Below are 22,695 nucleotides of genomic sequence, written 5' to 3'. Positions count from 1 at the left end.
CCTCAAACGCCTCCCTCAGAGGGTGTGAATAATTTAGAGCCCCGTCTAGAATGTTACATAAAGTGTCATCCATGTCGAAAACAGGTATGTCCATATTTGCTGGCACTTCTCCTCGGTGGTCTGTCGTCACTACCGGGAATATCCTGTTACCTAAGGTAACAGTGTTCACTGATTTACTAAAATTTATTATTATTATTTTTTATTTTTTTTTTGTTTAATTTATGTTCTATTTTAAAATTTCTTTACTCTATTCTTATGTACGGTTTTTTCTACTCCGTTAATTTCTATATTCAAGTTTACATTATCTACACTTTTTACTTTATATGGTCCTAAATAAGGTGATTGGTTCTTTTTTCTTTCTTCATTTCTTAATAAGACTAAGTCTCCTATATTCACATTTGTTGGGCTTGTTTTGTTATTGTCATTTATTCTTTTAATTTTTGTCATTTCTATGATTTTTCGAGCTTTATCTAAAGAATACTGTAGTCTAATCTTGAGCTCTTTCGCGTAATCGTCTATGGACCTGGAAATATACCTGGAAAATATCATCTGTGTTCGAAAGTGCTAGCTTGTGAACCGCTGTTATCAATAACTTCTTCATGATAGATGCGTACATCATATCAGAATTATCGTTATTATTAACCGATTTGGTATCTGTGGAAAGTGTTGTTGAATATAGTTTGTCACTAATCGAAACGGATTTCTTATTAGTTTTATTGTTACGATATACACTTATTCCCTCTGTGGTGCGCATAATTTTATTCTTACTTGATTCATTCAAAATGAATTTCAATTTTAATATATCTCTGACGTCTGATATCGAAGAACAATCCCAAATATGAAGTTGATCAGGCTTCTTAGGATGATCTGCTTTTGCGTCCTCGTGCACGTTTTTTACAATATTGTCAAGCTTTCTCTTAGCTGACATACCCCTTGTAGTCGCCAAAGTTTTCTTTACAGTAGTGTCATTCTCTACTGGAGTCATCTTCTTCAATATGTCTGAGTTTAATTCAATTCTTGAGAGTGCGTCTGCATTTGTGTTCATTTTCCCCTGCTTGAAAACAATGTCAAAGTCGTAATCTGAAAGGTCTAATCTGATTCTCGTCAGTTTGGAAGATGGATTTTTGTGTGAAAAGAGTGATGTTAACGGTCTGTGGTCAGTTACTACAATAAATTTCCTACCGTACAGGTATGGTCGGAAAAAGTTGATACCCCAATGTATGGCAAGTAACTCTTTCTCGATAACAGGTTTGTTTAGGTCATGTTTTCCCAAAGACTTACTGGCATAAGAAATTGGTAAGTCATTGCCTATTTCGCCCTGCGAAAGTACAGCGCCCAATGCATAATTTGATGCATCTGTAGTTAATATAAAGGGTCTGTCGAAATCTGGGTATTGCAGTATCGGTGGTTGGATAAGCTTCTGCTTCAATGTATTGAAAGCAGTCTCACATGCCCCTGTCCAGGTAAAAGTAGCATTCTTTTTTAAGAGAGCATTTAGTTCTTTCGCTATTCCCGCGAAGTCCGGGATGAAGCGTCTGTAGTAATTGCAGAATGCAACGAATCTACGCACTTCATCTGCGTTCTTGGGTATGGGATAATTTCGAATGGTTTCGTTTTTTGTAGGATCGGTTCGTATCCCTTTGTCCGTGATAAGGTGCCCTAAGTATACGACTTCTGATTTTAAAAACTGGCATTTGCTGGCGTTCAACTTCAGGTTGTATTTGCGTAACCTCTGTAGAACTTTTATTAGATTTTCATTATGATGATTGATACTACATCCGAAAACTATAATGTCGTCAACATAAAGAAAAGCTTCTGATCCTAACCCAGTTAGTGCTATCGTTCACATTCGTTGAAAGCTATTTGATGAAATTTTGAGGCCGAAAGGTAGACGTTTAAACTGAAAATGACCTGTACCAGTTGAAAATGCGGTGAGTGGTCTAGAACTTTTTTCCAATTCTATTTGGTGGAATGAACTCGTCATATCCAAAGTTGAAAAGTATTTGGCCCTACCTATCTTGTCTAATACATCCTCTAGCCTTGTTAACGGAAATTTATCGCTTACGATTTTGTTGTTCAATCTGCGATAATCTACTACTAGTCTCCAGTGTTTTTTGTCATCAGTGCCCTTTTTTGGTACAATTAATAATGGAGAGTTGTATGGGCTTACCGAAGGTTCGATAATGTTACTATCGGATAATTGTTTGACCTGTTCTTCAATCTCATTAAGCTGTGCGTGTGGTAATTTATAGTTTTTTGTGTAGACTGGCACATCATCCGTAGTTGCAATTTTTTGTTTATAGAAATTATTTACGGTAAGTTTTTCTCCTTCAAAGTGAAAAACATCCTGATATTCTGCTATGATCTTCATAAGACTATCCCTCGCTTTCTTATCTTTCACGTCTGTTCTTATCCCATCTAAAAGTCTCTTTAAACGGTCTGGACCTTGTGATGTTGCTTCTAATATTCGATAGTCCTTTAGTGGTTTTATCTCAGCATCGAAATGTTTGAGTTTTACCGGTCTATCATTTGTATTTAGTATTTTTACCTGACAAACACCTTTGGCTGGAATTATGGTGTTGCCTACAAAAACGCCTCTCCGAATTTCCTTACTTAGAATCAAACTGTCTTCTTCTCTTACCAGATCTATTGGTATTATTACCTCAGCTCTAGCTGCTATGTTAACGTAAGAACTTGTTAACGGTTTGGTGTTCATAGGAATTGTTACCTCGTCACATTTCGACATATGTATTTCTCTAAAATATCTCGCCCTATTATTCCATCTGTTTTTATTGGAAAGTTATCTCCTACTATATGAAATCTATTTCTATCAAATTTTTCACCTATACGTAAAGTAAGTTCTGTGGTGCCCGAAGATTCTACTGACTCTTTAGTGATGCCATTTAACTTGCATTTTTCCTTATCATCTATTCTGTCTGAACTAATTGTTAGTTTTTTGCATAGCGAAATATCTGCCCCTGTATCTATTAGAAAAGTTAAATCTTGGCCCAAATCCTTGCAATAAAGTTTTATATAACTCGAAATTGAATTATTGTTCGATAAGTTGTATACATGGTTTCCGGTAAGGATTCTATCTTTATTTTCTAATCTTGTTCCTCGTCGGAGGGTGTCCCGTTTCCCTGGTTCTGAATTATATTTACTCTGTAGTTGTTCCTATTATCTCTGGGGTTATTGCGATTCTGGTTGAAATTACCTCTATTCCTACCACGATTACTGGGTCTACTTTGGGTATTGCTGTTATGTCTAGCGCTGAAACTTTGGTCACGATTCCGCCACGGTTGTTGATTATAGTTATTAGATCTGTAGCTATTATTGGGTCGATAGTCTATTCTATTGTTAAATGAGTTATTTGAAGAATAGAAATTTCCGCGGTTTGTATTTCTGTTTTGAAAATTTCTACCTGAACTATTCACTTGAAAAACACTAGCCCGATTTCCTGAATCTCGTTTCTCTAACTCTAATGCGTAATTTGCGGCCTCAGTCATGTCTTTCGGTCTTGAAGAGAAAACGGTATCTCTTATCTCAGGGTTTAATCCGGTAAGGAAAGTTGTAAGAGCTTGTCGCCCATTTAGTTTTGTAATCAAATTCTTTTCTGCCTCTGTCACCGTTTCACCCAATTCGGCAACTTGTAGGTGACTCAACTCACTTGTAAGGTGTAGTATTTTGTCCCGATAATTAGTCAGTGAAGATTTGTTCTGGGATACTGAATTCAGTGTTGTTTGGATGCTCTGGATTGCGTTCGAGCTTACAAATTTTTGTTTTAACAATTTTACAAAGCTTGCCATATTAGTGGGTACATTAGTACCTACAGCTAAGCGAGCTGTGTCTGTTAACTTGACATTTATGACAAAATCTAATAACTGTTTTTTCCCTGGTTCGTTTAATGTCTCGTTTAAAAATTCTAGCATTTTTGTGAACGTATGGAGATCTTCATATTTACCATCGAAAGTTGGTATTACTTTGACGGCGGTTGTAATATCGAAGTCACTCATATTTGATTCTATCAATTGTATTTCAAGAAGTTCTTTAAAGGTATTGTACGCTTGTTTAAAAGATGTCGATAAGCTCAAGGTTTTACTATCAGTAGTGTTCTGGATTATGCTCGAGGCTTGATCCTTTATCTGTTCTAAGTTTTGTAATTTTGAAAGGACAGTGTCACGTTTGTAACCTCTACCCGCACTTTTTTTGCGTTTGATATATCTCTTTGTAAGTTACTCAATAATCTTTTTAGAGTCTCCAAATCGCCCATGAAAAATTATTTTTGTGAATAATATGTTGTATTGAACGTTATTTATTGTGAAAGAAAAGTTAAATTTTAAAAAAAATTGTTCTGTGGTTATACATTATTTCTATTAACTACCTTCCTAACGTAATTCGAATGGTGCCTATTATATAAATATACGAAAAAAATTATGATGACGAAACATCCTGATGTCGTGATTGCCGGACGATATTCAGTCACGAGGCTGTTGTTGGTTGCCGAGCTGCAATTGCCCATGTTTAGCGTTCTGCTTAAGTAGTCGCAGTTGTTCTGTTATCTCCTTAGCTTTCTTTATAAACTCGTTCTTCTGGCTCCCCGTTGCGATAGTCGCTAGCTTGTAGTACTCTGCTTTTTCCTTTCTTAATTTCTGCCGTTTACCTCCTCTTGTCTTCTTAAATTTTTGTCGATGTCGCTCCTCTGCTTCCTTCTTCGCTTCAGTTCGCGCCTTTAGCTCCGGAATTGTTAATTTCTTCGGTCCTATATGTTTTAATTCATCCTTCGGGGTCGCTACATATGGTGGTGGTGCTGTCCCTTGCTGTTTGATACTTTCTGGCTTGTATTCCTCTGCTATCTTGATCATCCGATTGAATATACGGTCGACTTCTTTTTGAAAGTCGTCTTCGATTAATATGTTGATGGTGTCGTCCATGATGTGGAATTACCAACTTCTTTTTGGTCCATAATAGGCAGGATCGCCATGTAGGGAAGTGAAGTCGACATCGTGAAATTATCCACGTGAAATAAGAAGAGCTATATAAGTTACTTTTGAAATATAAATTTTATTAAAAATTTAAAACCTTTTTCGAGGATTCCTAACTCCGCAACAATCTGCGGAAGCTACAATCAGCAGCAGTCTGCCGTTGGTCTAATCGACACAGGAAGAGCTTAGGATAGATATCATTGTATAGCAATTATCTATCCTTATTGAAAGCAACTAATCAAGTCTGTCAAGCCTTGGGGCTCTAGTTCTTTTATACAATTCTTACTTACATTCTTCCTTATTTTCTATACGCTTACATTTTCTAACCAATCAAATTCCTTTAATTTCTTACTTGCAATTTTCTTGACCAATTGGGTCTGTACATAACAATATTTCTCTACTATGATTGTGACGTCATAACTTTCTCTTTCTTTCAATTTACAAATCTAGAAACATACGGGTCGTGCTGGTCATATGCCTTTATGCATTTCTTATGCATAGTCATGTAGCTATGTAGATGGGTGATGTATGCACGGCATGTTGTGACTCAAGTGGGTCTTATTTCATGTGTTTTGTTCGGCGGTAGATACAAAGTGAACTCTAGTGACTTATGAGGAAATATGGGTCGGTTAATGACTGATTGCTATTGTTTACGTACGTAACTTTAATTGAAAATTTGTGTGAGGTCGGGTAAGTTGTCTTTTGGGTTTCGTATTATTAATGAATTAAATTTATCGTTTGGAATGATATCACTACAGGAGGATGAGGAAGCAGTTGGAAGCCTAATTCGTTGAATTTGATTGACTTGTGGCACGGTGCGTTGTCTTGATGAAAGATGATTCTCTTCTTCTTCATGTATGGGCGTTTTTCGCTATTTCGGCCTTCAAACGATCCAATAGCACCATGTAGTAGTCGCTATTGATGGTTTTTCCTTTTTCGAGGTAGTCAATGAAAATTATACTATTCGCATCCCAGAATACGGACGCCATCACTTTGCCGGTCGACTGTTGTGTTTTTGGACGCTTCGGGCGGCTTTCACCGGTCGTACGCCATTCAGCTGACTGCCGACTTGACTCCGGAGTGAAATGGTGAATCCATGTTTCGTCCACTGTCACATATCGACTTAAAAAATCCTGTTTATTGCCAAACAGCTCTCCGAATCATTGATACGTTGTTGCTTTTGTTCCATTGTGAGCAAACGCGGCACTCATTTGGAAAAAAAAACCTTTTTCAAAGCCAGTTTTTGGTGCAAAATAGTAAATGCACTACCAGTTGATATGTTCACCATCTTAGCTATCTCGTGCACTTTCATTTTGCGGTTACCCATCACGATTTTCAATACTTGCTTGGTGTTTTCGGGAGTTGCTGCCTCATTTAACCGACCCGAACGTTCCGCATCATTTGTATCAGCACGACAGCGTTTCAAGTCAGCATACCACCGACAAATGGTTGTTTTCGACGGAGTAGAGTCTGGATAACGTTTTTCAAGCCATTGCTTGAACAGTGTTTTTTCCCATTAGAAAACAATGTTTTATCAACACATGAAACTCCATTTTTTCACGATTGCAAAGGTAGCGTCACTTTAACCACTATAGCTTTCTTGATTGTTTCGAATTATATCAAATTTTGACACATCTTATCTGAAGGTTGGTACTTCTGAAACTTGGTATATAAATGGCATTATTAGCGCCATCTCTACGCTAGTCCCGGGACTTATTGAACGATGTGTTAGCCGGAGTAACTATAGGCACAACTCCAGACTACACACAAAATAGGGAGCGGATTGGCAAAACTCCACTATAATAAATCGAGACAGTCTGATGAAAGACTGCCTTTATTCAGAATTTATTTCTTGAATTTATACAATAAAGATCTAATTCTTACTTTATCACGCAATTCACATGGTCGTGGTTGTTAATGGATAACAACTTTTCGTATTACTCATTCAATCACCTTAAAATGTTTCAGATTTCGTCTATTGCGCTTGCAAAGATAAGCGAAGGTCGAGGACGGCATTCACATAGATTGGTATTATCGTAGATCCGTGCATTCTATAGTTGTAGTGTCATCCCAGACATCATATCACATTTCTATGCTGTGAATGCCTGAGTGAGGATTGCCTCGACTTTGTATTGTTTACTGTGTGTGAGAATATTTACGTTCAGTGAAAAAGGATATTTATTTACAATGTATTTTCTAGATTATGTGGATTACAGATATGTGTTATGTTATTATAGTGGAACGTGGACTTTGCAATTATTAGGGAAATGTTTTTTATTTTTAGTCAAATGATAATCTGATAGGTTCCCTTTGAACAAGTTGCCGGCCGGTAGCTTTGCGCTCCAATTATGAGGAATTTTGTAGATATTTGTTTGGAATCACTTGGACTATCCTTTAAACTGTTACAATAAAACACGTTGTTTAACATGATGGGCGATAATAATAATCTGTTTACAGGAAGCACTGATTTCGGCACCCCGCTTAACTTTTGTTTCAGCTCGTCTAGTTAAGAATCCTTAACTTGGGTGCCTTCTGTTATCTGTGTAGGCTAGCTGGTGCTGAAAGAAATGATGATTTGAATTCCGTAACTTTTTTCCAGAGATATCACTAAAATGAATTCTATTATAAGCTCTTTATTACATTACTTACTAAAACACTTGTTACAATTCTTAACAGTGAGCTAGCACGTGAACTCACTTGCGAATTGCTTTTTATCGGCGCTGAGCTAATTTTTACTGTTTCCACGGCATTTTAAACGTAACCCACTTTAACCCATATTTCTTATTGCTGAAACAGGATTGCCTTCAAGTGTGGGCCGATTTTATCAGGTTCTTGCAGATGTAATGTCGAATTTGGTAGTAAAATTTCAAACAATTGTAACTCTTATGAAAATAAATTTTATGAATCAAAATAAGCATCAACAGATTCGACCCACTTCTCCCAGCAAGATATAGATTATGCCTGTTTCGTAGAAGTCAGGCTTTTTAGTGTGAAGAAATTCCTCGGAAGGCACTGATTGCGCTCCACTAGCGGCGCTAGTTGAAACCGGCAGAAGTGCTCTCGTCTACAATGACTAAGATTACTCTTCTCTCTCATGGCCGCGCTCGCTGGCTCATATATAATATTTAATTATAATTACATAATATATTACTATCTAATATGTTGATACCCCGAGTCCGCGCAGGCCAAGATGGCGCGGGTGCTCTCCGGAAGCCGCTGCAATCAGAGCGTTTTCAAAAGCTCTGAGTCGACCTTATCTCCAGCTGCCTCATTTCTCGAAGCAACTGGCTGGGGGTATGGTCACCTCCAGTTGGGAGAACCACGCCGCAAGATTGTGCCGCCTAAATGAGGGCACCTTGACGGCGATTGTTGTCACAGGAGGGTGGCATCTTCCGCGGTTTTACCCTCACAAGACATGGGGCGCTAGTGAGTGAAGCTGAGGTGGAAGATCGAAGCAGAACCAGCCGACTGAAGCGGAGAAGAAGGAAAGGAGTGAATTCACGCCCCCAGACGTACCATACCAGCTGTGTTTGAGGTAGCTCATTGCGTCTGGTGGGGGTGAATTCACCGCCGGAATACAGTCATGGTTCTTGTATCGGATGTGCCGCCAGAAGAATATGGTCTTCAATTCACGTCATGCCTTCCTTCAATTGACTGAAATCGGGTTCCACGGAGTGTCGATTTGGGAAAGAGAAAAAGTCACATGGAGCTAAATCAGGTCTCATCTTCTGTAATGATACGTTTCAGGAAGTCTGGTCTTCAGCTACCATTTTTTCGATATTTTTTTTGTAAAAAAATTGAGCTCTTTCGGAATCAATCTACCGAAAACATTAGTTAAAATTCCATGAGCGGCCATTTTATCAATGCTCAACTCAGAAGCCAATTCTCTAACATCGAAATGTCGATTTTCAAACACTAATTTCTTTATTTTGACGATATTGTCGTCAGTGGTAGAGGTTGAAGGCCGTCCGGAACGAGGCAAATCTTCCACTATTTCATGCCCTTCTTTGAACGATTTACACCACTCGTATGCTTGCGTTTTCGACATAGATAAGTCACCGAAGAGCTTGCACAACATTTTCAAAGAATCAGCACAAGAAATTTCGTTTGCAATAGAAAGTTTGATGCAAACTCTTTCTTCCCCTTTTTTTATCCATAGTAAAATTCGCAGGGTACTTTTGAGGGAGACTGATACTGATAGCTCCTATAAACGCACAAGCTCACAGATTGATAAAGAATTGATAATTAAAGAAAGGTGCACCAACTTAAGAAAAAAAATTGTTATCGATTCCTTTTGAGCGGTTATTTTAAATTGACGTTTCGAGGTACTTTTATACAGAAGGTAGCTTGGGATGGAGTCAGATGCTGTTTTAGCGTTATTTGATGTTGAGGGTTCACGTGGCCAACGCAACAAAAAAAATACTACTACTATGTGCACTTTTCAACTAGCATGTTGCCGAAAGTTTTGAGACAAAGAATTCGTCCGCCTTCGGCGGCGTTTGAAACCAGAAGAAAGGTCGCTAGCTGTGTCGACGACAGTTTAGTGCGTCTGGTGGAGGAGCAGCAAGAAATTTGGGTTTCTACTTCATTACCAGCATCTTTATAATGTGCCAAATGTTCTCTCTGGGATTCATATCAAGGTAGTTTTCAAGACAGTTTAGCGTAGAAATTAAAATAAAATTCACTTTGAGTCCGTTTGGAAAGGATCGTATGACCATTTTATTTAAATTCCAAATTTAGACTAAAGACTACTTACACTATTTCTTACAAAGTAACCTATCTTGTAAACATTATCCTATCTTTATCATGTGTCGCGCACATGTCCATATTGCATTTTACAATGCGCAGGTCAAAGTGTCTTCATTAATGAAGACACATTTCTTACGAAATAGGGTACAAGCAATATAAATAACATTATGCTTGTACCATTTTTATTATCAGGCCCGTTCACACATGTTACAAAACAAGATGCGTTCTTCGAACAAGGTCCTGTTATTATCTTAAGATAAGAATATGTCTACAACTATGGTACAGGCAATATAAAATACATTATGCCTGCACCCAATAATATTTATTCTATATGTATACCCTAAATATTCATATTGTGCTATTACTACCCCTCCCCTTAAGCTGATTCGTCCCGAATCTGTTTGTGATCGGCGATGTAGCGTACGATACGTTCGATTTCATTTTCGACGTCGAAATTCATAGGTCGGTTAGGTCGTCTGATCGTCGGCTTACCACGGCATTTTCAACGCATTACTATAATACCAGCCGGAATCACTGTTGACACCTTACCTGTAACTTTGTACAGTGTGTCGTTGACGAGAATATCCTCTTCAAACTGTACGAGGAATGTACCCGTAACAGTCACCGAGTGATTTTTCTCTACTATATTGGCTGTTGCATCATTAATGATCAATGTATCATCATCAACCCTTTCGATTGGTGAGATGCGATATGAAGTGACCGTTTTACACGTTGCGACGTTTCCATTGAAGATCATTGCAAGGCATTTATCAAAACGATCGTGCTTGCAGACTGCTTTGCCCTTACCTTCCTTACAATTAACCAGTGGCAGTGTGTTTTTTTTTTTTGCACTCGGCAACATACCTATTACTTAAATCTAATATGGTATTGTTATGAATTACAGGGTACACAACTATGAGAGAACAAATAGTTATTATATTTGGTACTTTAACTAAATATTTAAACACATTATTACTAACATATATTTTAACAGTAGAAGATGAAGTCAATTCACTTATAGTAATGGGGATTTCTTCCTGTTTTACGATTGAGAGGACCCCTTGGTCTGTTAAAATGACAGGATTAACAATGTTTAATTGAGCAAGGGTAACCGAGTAGACAGCGTTCGTTAATAAGGATATTACTCTTTGATTTCTAATGGTAATAATTTGAAATAACTCAGGAAATCTTGGTTCGCTGATATCATAATACTCTTTTTTTATTAAATTTATGCGCTCTGTCAATTCATTAATTTTCTCAGTTAGCTCAGAATTAACTTCTACCTGCTGATTTTGTGCGCCTACTAGCCTAGACTGTCGTTCTCCTAACAAAACAAAGTCATCGTGATCAGGTGTACCCGCAATAAATTTGATAGCAGAACCAAGGAAGTCGATTGATCGTCTATGCCTGCGTTCACCAAGCTTTAGAGACGGCAATAATTTAGACATTTCATTCGCATCTGCGTCCAGTGATTCCTTCTGTTCCGATATTGAAAACATTTTTCTTAAATCACTAATATCTCCTATTATACTTTCAAATTCAGTTAAATTTATATTATGGATAAGGTATATATAATCTTCGTACAGTCCCACGTCCCCTTTTCGTAATGATATATAATTAGATGAACTATAGTCAAAGATTTTACCGGCGACGGTGGTGACCAATGTTAATCTGGATAGAGAAACATTAACGAATATTATCTTTGTGCACCTCTTTACCATCTACTAGTACCGCAGTACCTAAATCTTTCTGCACATTTTTCCTATCATACTTATTCGAAAGCTTATTCCCACAACGTTTATTCCTTTTGACAAATATTTCTTGCCCCTTTTTAAATTTTCTATTGACCCTTTTTTTGTTGTGATAAGTATTTTGAGCTTTTTGGGCATTTAACAAAAGTTTTTCCGTATTAAGTTTATTTGAATCAGAGATGTTCCAAAGTAAGTCAATAGGTCTTGCTTTTGTTACAGAGTGTATAGAATTGTTATACTTTATTAACGCTAATTGGATAATTTCTCTAAGATCTGTTAGTTGCATATCCTTTTTTATCGCTCTCGATATTTCTGCTAGAGTTGAATGGAATCTCTCGACTTGTCCATTGCTTGTACTGTGCATAGCTGGAACTTTATGGTGAGACATACCAAAGTGGTCCCTAATAAGGGATTGTATAACATTTGAACAGAGTGATGGCTCATTATCCGTAACTAATGTTTTCGGATTTTTGAAGAAACCAATTATTTTCGTAAGAGGAATTTTAATATCTACAATTGAACGTGAATCAATTTGTTCCACTAGAGCATATTTTGAAAATTTGTCTATGCACGTAAGGAAGTAGTTATTCTGAGTACTGTAAATATCCATATGCAGGATTTCACCAGGATATTTGGGTAATGGCGTACACTTCATAATTGCCTTTTCGGATGTCTTTGGTATTTAGACTCTACGCAAATTTTACAATTACTAACGAATTTTTTTATTTCCTTACGAAGTCCAGGAAAAAAGTATGTATCCAGAATTTGGTCATAGTTCTCCTTCGCTGAACGATGCGCTATATTGTGTTCCATTGCAATAGTTTCCAGCTGATCATTTTCATTTATTAAATCCATCACAATCTTTTCGGTATGCTTAAAACGAACCGAGGGAAACAGATTGATAATATCATTCTGTATTTTTCCAAGAATTTCCAAAGAACAGTGGAGTCCATTAACTACCTTCGCGTCAACTATCTCCTTTAACTTTGAATATAGACTTTCGGTGTTCGAAAAACCAATTTCGTGACGTAGGTACCCATTAAACAATCTAATTGTTGTTACTTTTAGATCCTTGCCCACCGAAAGAATAATCTGGTTTTTAAAGCAATTTATAGGCGTTGACACTGTCCTTATGACCTGAGATAGGGATACCTCACTGTTATAGCAATTTCCGCTAGATTCACCATTTCCAGTAAGATTCTGAATATACTGGCGAGATAGCGCGTCTGCGACAACATTTTGAGACCCAGGCTTATAATGAAAAGTCGGTGTGAATTCTTCGATAAAGCTTTTCCAACGCTTTAGCTTGGTGTTAGGATTTCGATCAGATATCGCGAATGTTAGTGGTTGATGATCGGTATAAATGTGAAGATTGTTTACTCCATAGAGATAATTTCTAAGAGACTGCAATGCCCATACTATGGCAAGCATTTCTCTCTCATTGGTCGCATAGTTTTGCTCAGTCGCACTAAGCGTTCGTGATACGAAAGTAATCGGATGTTTGTCCTGAGATAACACAGCACCAATTGCTACCGATGAGGCATCAGTTGTGAGCTCGAATGGTCTGCTGAAATCCGGAAAACGTAAAGTAACGTCCTCTGATACTAAAATCTGCTTTAACTTGTTGAAGGCATCTTGAGCATCCTTCAACAATGTAATTTTCTTTTTCTCTGACTTTTTTGCACTAACATTACTATTTTCTCCTCGCAATAATTGAGTCAAAGGTTTTGCAATTTTTGCATAATCACGTATAAACCGTCGATAGTAACCCGATAATCCTAAGAAGGATCTAAGGCCCTTAATAGTAGTTGGCTCTTTGAAATTAAGAATAGCACTTACTTTGCTATCTGCAGTTTTTAAACCATTTTCAGATACAACGAAACCCAAGAACTCGAGTTGCGTTTTGAAAAAATTACATTTTCCCAATGAAATGCGCATATTCGCATCTCGAAGCTTTTTTATTACTATTTCAATATCTTTTAAATGACTCTGAATATCGGAAGAAAAAATTATAACGTCATCAATGTAGACGTGGCAACGGACTCCTATGTCGTCCCTTAATACATCATCGATCGCTCTCTGAAAGATACTCGGAGCATTTTTCAGACCAAATGGCATTCGACAATATTCGTATTTGCCATTATTAACGGAAAACGCCGTTTTCTTACGATCTTTTTCTGACAACAAGATTTGATGAAAACCTGACTTTAAATCTAAAGTAGAATAATACTTGGATTTTCCTAAATTCGACAATATAACTGAAGTATCTGGAATAGGATATTTATCCGAAACAGTTTTCGCATTTAGTTTTCGAAAGTCAATTACCAGACGTAGTTTAGGATTTCCCATTTCATCTACACCCTTTTTATTAACTACCCAAATTGGGTTATTATAAGGAGAAGAACTCTTTCTGATTATACCATCACGTAGCATAGTTTCAACCTCAGAATTTACAAATTTAGTTGCCGTCATCTGGTATGGGTAACTCCTTGAATATATTGCTTCGTCAGTGGTAGTTTTAATCGTAGCCACAATGTTAGTATTATAAGGCAATGCTTCATTTGGATCAGCAAATGCTTTTTGATTTTCCGTAACGATTTTCTTAAACCCGTCTACACCTTCCTCAGGAATAGAATTGTAATCTAAATCCTGTAGGAGATTTATTTGTGTGCTATTAGAAGGAAAAACCTCTTGAATTCCACCTATATAATAAAGTTTACTACCAGTGACATCAATCATTGCATTGATTTCCTTTAGAAATCTGTAACCTATAATTCCATCCATATCATTTATTTCAGACAATACATAAAAATCAGAAGTACGTCCCATAATGCTTATCTGACATTTCGCGGTGATACGTGTTTCCCCATGAATGGAATGTACATCAAATTCATTGGTTTTTAATTTAGATACACCAACTAGAAATGGAAGATTTTTCACATAGTTTCTTTCGGCACCTGTGTCCAAAAGAAGTTTAATTTTCTCACCGTTTAACAAAGTGTGTTGAACGTATGGAAGACATGCTTTTGATTGTAAAATGTCTACAACAGAACTATCCTTTAATTTCTCTACCCGGAATGTGTTCAATTGATGTCTTTTTGAAAAATTATTGTTTGATGATTTCGAACGAAAATTATTATTTTTTCCCGAATTTTGTCTAAATCGAGACGTTGATGGATCTACATCCATTGGTTCAAGTGGAGATTGAGCTTCATCTCGGGTAGTTTTGTTAACCACTTTATAATGTGGACTTTTACCCAAATTACTCGTATGTTCCCTATCAGAGTTCGAATTAGCAAAAGCAGCGGCGAAATTATAGCGTTGTCTGTTAGACTCTAGTTCCTGTGCGAGAGCCAAGGCAGATGGTAAATCCTTTGGTTGACTCGCAAAGAGAGTATCACCGATAGGTCTTTTAATACCAGAAATGAAAATACGCAATGCGTCGTCTCTATACTTTTCATTCAAGGATTTCAAAACTACGCTTTCATCACCATATTGCATAATAGCTTTATTGGTTATTAAAGTCAATTGTTTTTCTACCATATCATAAAATTGTGGAATAGAAAAACGACCTTGTCTAAGAGTAGACAATTCCTGCTCGAGTAAATACAGTGGTCTCTTATCGGAATACGTATGGTCCAATCTAGCCAATATAGCGTCAAAATTCAGTGGTGTACTGAACGACGATAAAACCATATCAGCAGAACCAGTTATTTTGTTGCGGATAATAGCAACAGCTTGATAATATATGTCAGAACCAACATATGGTTGATACGGCTTTATTGCAGCTTTGGCTGACTGTCGCCATGATGGATACTTATCCATAACACCGCTAAACTCGTGCATTGATTTTGGTAAGTCAAGCCTCATATTACCACCAACAACCCTACTTGTGATTGCAATTTCCTCATACCTCTGTACAGAAGGACCTGGTGTCTTCAGTTGCTGCAAAGAAGACTGAAATTCTTCCCTTAATTGCGAAACAACCACATTAATATCACTCTGTTTTTCAACAGGTGGTGCTGACGCTCGCAGTTCCTGTATGGTAGAATGAAATTCCTGCCTTAACTGAGAAACAACACTGTGAATGTCACTCCCTTGAGTTGACGGACCTGGCTGAGATTTCAATTCCGCAATTGCGTCTTGAAATTCCTTCCTAAGCTGAACAGCTAATGAAAGGTTAACCCTTTCAATCATATTCGAAATAGCTTCGGCAGATAGAGACATTTCTATTACTTTTTTTCTAAGAGATTTAAAAAATTTAAACTGTCGATTCGGTTAACCCTGTAATCGGCCCTTTTTAAGCTTAAATTTCTCAATTTAATATATTAGGATGTTTTTAAATTAATTGTACATACATAATACTCGTACAGATATTCATATCTGTTTGCAAGTTAGACACACGCCACCAGTTGATTCGATACGCTTTGATTAGATATCTCGTTCACCCAGTCACAGTCACTTGTTGCAATATGTAGGTACGTCTGAAAACTCCGCTGCCAGCCGCTTCACTCGATTATTGTTTCGTTTTAAATTCGCACGATCGTGAACATTTATATAACTAAATTTTCACACACTTTTTTACGAAATTAATACCGACTCCTTATACAAGGATTAAAGATTGTGGTTCAAACCACGTTGGGCGCCAATTAAAATAAAATTCACTTTGAGTCCGTTTGGAAAGGATCGTATGACCATTTTATTTAAATTCCAAATTTAGACTAAAGACTACTTACACTATTTCTTACAAAGTAACCTATCTTGTAAACATTATCCTATCTTTATCATGTGTCGCGCACATGTCCATATTGCATTTTACAATGCGCAGGTCAAAGTGTCTTCATTAATGAAGACACATTTCTTACGAAATAGGGTACAAGCAATATAAATAACATTATGCTTGTACCATTTTTATTATCAGGCCCGTTCACACATGTTACAAAACAAGATGCGTTCTTCGAACAAGGTCCTGTTATTATCTTAAGATAAGAATATGTCTACAACTATGGTACAGGCAATATAAAATACATTATGCCTGCACCCAATAATATTTATTCTATATGTATACCCTAAATATTCATATTGTGCTATTACTTAGAAATGCCTAATTCTGCTAAATAATTCTTTGACTGCGAAAGAAAAAAACAGAAGAACACTAATCAGTTTGTAGCGATGACGATAGTGTAATTTTATTATACCGTACCTCTTCGATCACTTTGTCTAACTCAGCATGAAATTTGTATTCGTTTCATATGTTTTTTGTCTGACCCGAGTCTATTTAAATAAAATAAATATCTTTGGTTGATATTCTTCGATCACTTTGTCTAACTCAGCATGAGATTTGGGTTTCTACTTCATTATCTGCATCATTATAATATGCCAAAGGTTCCCTCTGGGGTTCATATCAGCCTTTTTTTCAGGATAGTTTAGCGTAAAAATATCGACCTCTGCTAAATAATCCTTTACCTGCAAAAGACAAAAGATCTGTGAGATTTGCAGGCATCTGCTCTTCTCGGAGGCTACGGCTAGAAAAAGGCACTGTACTGCATCGGCCTCATGCTAGGCCGCCAGATGTGGTTCGCATTTTCGCTGTGCCGTCACACTGGTAAGATGAAAACGTCAAATCTAAAATGAAACTTCTGTTGGAGTCTGTCACTGTCGCCATTTATCGCCAACAGTGAAATTTTTTGTATAATTGACTTTATGGAATAGGCCATTGAGTATTGAATTTTAGTACCATAAGGATAAGACCCTACCGCTGCAATTAAACCACTGAAGGGGATTTATGTGGGTGGTAAACTTACGTGTCCATTTAAACTACTTAGCGAGAAATCTTCTGTAAAAGAGACAATTGCGATGGCTAAAAAGATAAATATTTCATTAACTACTGCTGAAATCATAATTGTCAAAAGAAAAATTCCTTATATGAATTAAGATGTATACCGATCTGGGTATACATCACTCTAGACTCGGTAGGTTTACTCGTAAGTCAATTTTTTGTGTATATAATGACTATGTTAGTTAAACCTCAGATCATAAATGTACTCCGCGTTTTTGGTATGCTGGGAGGAGACGATTTGCATCACCGACAGGGCGATTCCCAGATACACCCACCGAAATATTACCTCGGCTCGCTTGCTCCAGGTCACTTGTGATGTTCCGACGGAATTCCTTTTAAAGGGTGGCTGAAAGGTTCCTAAAGGCTTGGGGGAGGAATAACAACTATGGCTTTTGATTTAATTTAATTATAACGATTTTATATTTTTATATTTTACATAGTAATAAATTCCTTAACTTAATTAATTGCCTCACCAGAACGTACTCGGCGCTTGAGTTTCTGCTGTACTGCTACCTTTTACACTGGACCACCTGATACTGCTTCAACCTCGTACCTTCCCAAGCTGCCTTTACCTTACAGCCCACTGCTAACGTGCTCAAGATCTTTTTATGTTGGACTTGAGCTAATTCTTATGCCCTAGATTAAGCATGTTATTACGCCCTGAATTGCGTATGTCGCATTTTGCATGTGCGGCAGAACGCTCGCATTGTTTACGGAAACAACTTGGCAATCATGTCGATGAGCGATTTTGGAGCCATTTGTTTCGGCGATATCTTAGACGGCCTCGTCCTGCTATTCTGCTTGGGCGTTGGCCCAGCTCGCGCACTAGCTCCTGGATTTAAGTTTGATGGACGTGGTTGTTCTCGTTCCGGGCTGCCGAAACTTAGCTGCGGAACGATAGGGCATTCGAACTCCTGAAAAGGAAAAGCTAAAGATTTATTACTATTACTTACGTCGTTGCTCAACTCTTGAACTCTTTATTTATTTTACTTTTGACTGTTTTATTTTTTAAATTTCTTATATAATCTAAATGCGAATTAAAGAGCAACCGCGCGTTGTAAAGTGTTCTCGATTAAAACACTTTAGCTCTTTCCAGAGACTCCTCGAATACTAAAAATCAAAAGTAATGTCATTCTTTAATTCACCTATCTTTGACCCTTCCGTGTTTACATATTAGTTCGAAAATGTTCTTGTACACAACAAAAGAACACTTGTTTATTATTATTTATTTTGTTGTTTGTGGCAAATCGACACCTGCTGCTGTGTACACAAATGCGAAGTGATGACACGGAAGAGAACCATGTCGAGGTCAAATACACCATTTAGTAGGTAATATGCTGACGCACCAACGGGAAAGAATCTCGCTATATCCAAATAGGCCATTTGCATAGCATGTGATGTAACGACGGAAGAGGTTAAATGCGCAAGCAGATTTGTTTTCATTGGGCAGGCTCCAAAGATGCGGCTGCTGGAGAAAACTTGGCCAAATCGCTTAAACACCATTACTGCTGCATTGCTCTAGTGTACCGGCCTTTTCTTGCAACTGATCAATTTGTTGGATGATAATTCAAGCGGGTCTTTCCAAGTTGTTCAATTGATTAATGCTTGAACATATTAAAGATAAGTAAAATCCAAAATATCGACAGATATTGCGATACCGCATAAATCATTAACAGATTTATAATAGATATAATTGATTTATGCTTGAACATCATCAACATTAAATAAAATTAATCATTCAATGTCACCGCTGCCTTTTCTTCAAGACAACGGTGTTATCCGAGATCTGCTGGAGCAGAATCAGTTGATGGATTTGATGCGTAGGAGTAGGATTTGACGAACGCCGCGCCGGGGAAAAAGCAGTCGATTGATTAATAGTTTGACGAAGCAGTTGACAACGCCCACATTGGTTACAGCCGTAACAGGACCGCTTCTTTCCGCATTCATCAAATCTGTATCCTTCTTCTCCACAATTCCAGCAATCTCTTATTGTGATAAACACTTTATTTTTCTTACTTAAAACTTTGTTAAGCTATTAATAAATTAAAATATTTTATAATTATTAAATTAATAATTATTAACTACGTGAGGAGTCCATCCTCTCCTCAGGCCCGTCTCGTCTCGAACTGACATCGAAAAAACGACCTTCGCTGTCAAAAATTGTTTCTCGATATCGTGGCCAACTCCATTCTCTCTTGCGTGCGTGCGACACGCAAGTTGTTCGCTCCATCACACCGTCGTTCATGTTCGCGCCTCCGATGTGTCGCCACAAAAAGATGGCGAACTTGACCGTGAAGATCCGTCCGATATTTTATAAAAATCCATGTTCACGACTGACTCACTTCAAGACACACTATCAACTCTAGTCCAGCTGTTCCGTTGTCTATCGGTCAGTTGGTACCGGACCCGCTAATTTTCATGCAAAATGCACTTTCATTCGCCTCAACCAGATCAATAGTTAGGCCTGCATTTCGAAATATATGAACCGATCAAGTTCAAATGCAAAGTCAGTGTTCCCTTTTGACCGATCTTTTCTGGGTCTCAAGCCCCTGCCTTTGGAATCGCGCCTCAAAGAATTCGTAAAGCCCCTAAACGTTTGAAGCTCCCTTGGTTTCCTATAAAGAGTGCTTGTAACATCTGGGGTTCTCCCTGTCTAGTTGCTGAGTTAAGAAAACCAGAATGGGATCTCATCTCATGTGTAAAGCAGAAATGCATTCTGATGATGTATCTACGAAGTTTTTCTATGCGCTCGGTAGATTCTATTACAGTGGTCTCCACTGAAGTGTGTATTATTTCACTCGTCTAAACGCAATTTCAATTTACGAGTAAGTGCTCAATTGGTTGTTGGACTATTTCACTGTTTACTTTTAGTTCTGACGCTTGTTCGAAAGTGCTCGGTAGATCAGAATGCAATGATGATGTTGGAGAAACGCTTCAAAAACAATGTCTGAAATACGCGTTCTTAGAAAATACTGGGATCGGACTTCTTTCGACATTCAACCAAACTCACGGTTGGGTGAGAACGAAATGATATCAACAACAAAACGAAAGATTAATTTTGATTAATTTTATTATCCGCGCAAAGCACGATGAGAACAAAAATAACGAAAACGAAACGAAAAAAGAGATCGATGCTGTGTAGACTTCGTCGTTCACTCCGAAGATTCCTTGCAGCAGATTTTCTAGGAGCCCGCGTTGACTCCTCACTTTAGCTCATGGACTGATAGCGTCTATTGTTATGTTGACTTCTTGTTCCAGTTGAGTCACAATCGTAGGCCTTCTTTACAGATATTGGACATATTCTGATATATCCGTCGAATGTGCTCTAGATCAGACATGATCTCTTCACTAGAGATATTGACGTCCAAACGGAATTGCCCCTTTATTAGTCGGACCTGACCCAAATGCTCGACATATATCCCCGGTTCAGGGTGCTTGATGGTATAGTTGCTTTTTGCCCCCGCGACACAAACAGAGCGAATAGGTTTTTTGATGTCGTTCCCGCAGATCGGGATTCTTGTTTCCTTTTTTGCCGATTTGTTGGCTCTACTGTACGTTCCCCGTTGTTTGGCAAAGGAGAAATTTTCGAAATGGGTCGTTTGTTAGGTCCACCTTCTTCAGATTACTGGAGGTAGATTGAAGAATAGCATTTGCTGTTAGCTTCTCTGAACCGACCGCTATCGGCAGCTGCAATTTCACACCAACGTAGCCTCCGTGATGGTCAAGATTGACCCTCAACAATTTTGATCAGCATTCAAGGAGGTGCCAAATAACATGTTTGAGTACAGGAGCTTGAGATGATTCTCTGCTCTCTCCCTGATTTTTACTGCGGCTCGGTAACAGTGATTGCGTCCAGTTACACATTTTTTTTTCTTACCTCAAAAATCATTTGGATTATGTAGGACTTTCGAGGTAGTAAACTAACCAAATTTGTTTAAACGCTTAGTTTGAACATTAGGTCTCTGCCGAATACGCTGTCCTATCTATACAAATCTGAAAGGAGAGTCTGTAATGACAAAATAATATTGGTGGTGGGCAAAAACATCATTTTTGGTGGCCGGAGACGACCAAGAAGGAGAGCTGTCCAAGGATATGAAATGATGGTTAATTTGACTGTGACACGTGCTTGGATGTCTCTGTATTAGCCAAGCTCGGGAATGTGGATCTCTCAAATATCATTTTACAAGATATTTGAGAGTTTCCTAATAGAGAGCAGATCGCACCCAAGTCCAGCCCAGTACTCAACTTGGCGCGCTTACCTCTTGGGAGCGATGGAGTCCTGGCCCTTGTATATATTTATTGCTCCGGCGAATATTGCTGTGGAAATAATAAATTGTAGAAAAAAGGTTGCGTTCTTACCAATGAATGAACAAAAAATAAAACACTTCTTTCTCCTTTGTAATGATATGAGTGGAAATGGGAGATCAGGTCGATCATCCTTAGTGGCCGATAACGACCTGGAGGGCAGAGCTATCGCAAAAATCTAAACAATTTGGCTAAATTGACCGTGAAGGTCCGCCCACAAAGATTGAAGCTCCATCAAAGTGCTCGGTCGACACGTTCTTGCACGCCTCTGTGCTAGCCAGGCTCGGGAATGTGGGGGGGGGGGTCCTTTGAGCGCTTTGATCCCTCACGCTTCATTACTTAAAACAACGTATCTTTTCCGATGCGTGGGTCCGCACCGGATTTTAAATTCGAGTTGACAACGAATTTCGCGACGGCCTATCGATGGACAAACAGAACGCGAGCTAAATTGGAAAATAGAAAAAAAAATCGGCTCGACCGCGCGCGTGGAGCCGTAAGTCTCCGGACCCGAGTGCCGCGATCAAGGAGGGGAAGATCCAAGACGGATCATCGTCTCAATTGCTGTCTCTTCCGCCTCAAATCTTATATGAGACGCGGCCTCTGAGGTCCCCACCCTTCCTCGACATCCTCCGGCCAGTTATTCATTTAGAGGATGTCCCTTTCTTTGTCTTCCACCAAGCACTCAGAACCACTCTCCTCCAGACCAAAACTCTTCCACCGTTCTTTCTTCCTCGATTCCCAAGAAAAACCCTCCTTCCTTTCTTTGTCTTCCACCAAGCACCAAAGAACCACTCTCCTCCAGACCAAAACTCTTCCACCGTTCTTTCTTCACTCCTCCACCCAGCAACATTCTCGCTGTGCTTTGTTCGTGCACCGCTTCTATTCCCGCTACATAGCCTTTCTCACTCGGCAATGTTGCGGCAACATGCGCATGCGCCTGCAGATACGGCAAATCATTCGCCTCCTGTCAAGATCAATTCGCTCGAATGCATTGAATAATGTGCAATCTGCGGCGAACATTAAGGCAATTGCACACTATTAAATGCATTGTTTAAGCAAATTAATTAAG

At 38.3% G+C, this 22,695-nt stretch overlaps 3 protein-coding genes across 3 annotated transcripts in view; 1 reads left to right on the top strand and 2 right to left on the bottom strand.

The window, feature by feature from the left end:
- The window catches only part of LOC119659947, a 79,441-nt gene that overhangs the window by 32,099 nt on the left and 24,647 nt on the right, over positions 1-22,695 (top strand). The gene's annotated exons all lie outside the window — the stretch shown is intronic.
- Positions 2,453-4,185, bottom strand: LOC119659946 (GATA zinc finger domain-containing protein 15-like). Its single transcript, XM_038068291.1, has one exon. The coding sequence runs from the start codon at positions 4,011-4,013 to the stop codon at positions 3,105-3,107; it is 909 nt and encodes a 302-aa protein (XP_037924219.1). The 5' UTR covers positions 4,014-4,185; the 3' UTR covers positions 2,453-3,104.
- LOC119658981 lies at positions 13,723-15,709 on the bottom strand. Its single transcript, XM_038066862.1, has 3 exons — positions 14,652-15,709; positions 13,808-14,576; positions 13,723-13,749 (listed from the first exon to the last, which is right to left on the bottom strand). Exons 1-3 carry the CDS (start codon positions 15,707-15,709, stop codon positions 13,723-13,725), a joined length of 1,854 nt encoding a protein of 617 aa, XP_037922790.1.

The sequence above is a fragment of the Hermetia illucens genome, chromosome 6 (genome assembly GCF_905115235.1).
Source record: "Hermetia illucens chromosome 6, iHerIll2.2.curated.20191125, whole genome shotgun sequence".
NCBI lineage: Eukaryota > Metazoa > Arthropoda > Insecta > Diptera > Stratiomyidae > Hermetia > Hermetia illucens.
The sequence above is the reverse complement of the archived record's forward strand: the minus strand, read 5'-3'. Positions and strand labels throughout refer to the sequence as shown.

Excerpts from the sequence above, each read along its gene's own strand:
- LOC119659946 (XM_038068291.1), bottom strand. The coding sequence starts at position 4,013 with ATGAGTGACTTCGATATTACAACCGCCGTCAAAGTAATACCAACTTTC.
- LOC119658981 (XM_038066862.1), bottom strand. The coding sequence starts at position 15,709 with ATGTCTCTATCTGCCGAAGCTATTTCGAATATGATTGAAAGGGTTAAC. Across the intron at positions 14,577-14,651 it reads ATGGATGTAGATCCATCAAC|ACATCAATTGAACACATTCC; the intron begins GTCTCGATTTAG and ends TTTTTCAAAAAG. Across the intron at positions 13,750-13,807 it reads GAAATCCTAAACTACGTCTG|ATACTTCAGTTATATTGTCG; the intron begins GTAATTGACTTT and ends ATCCTATTCCAG.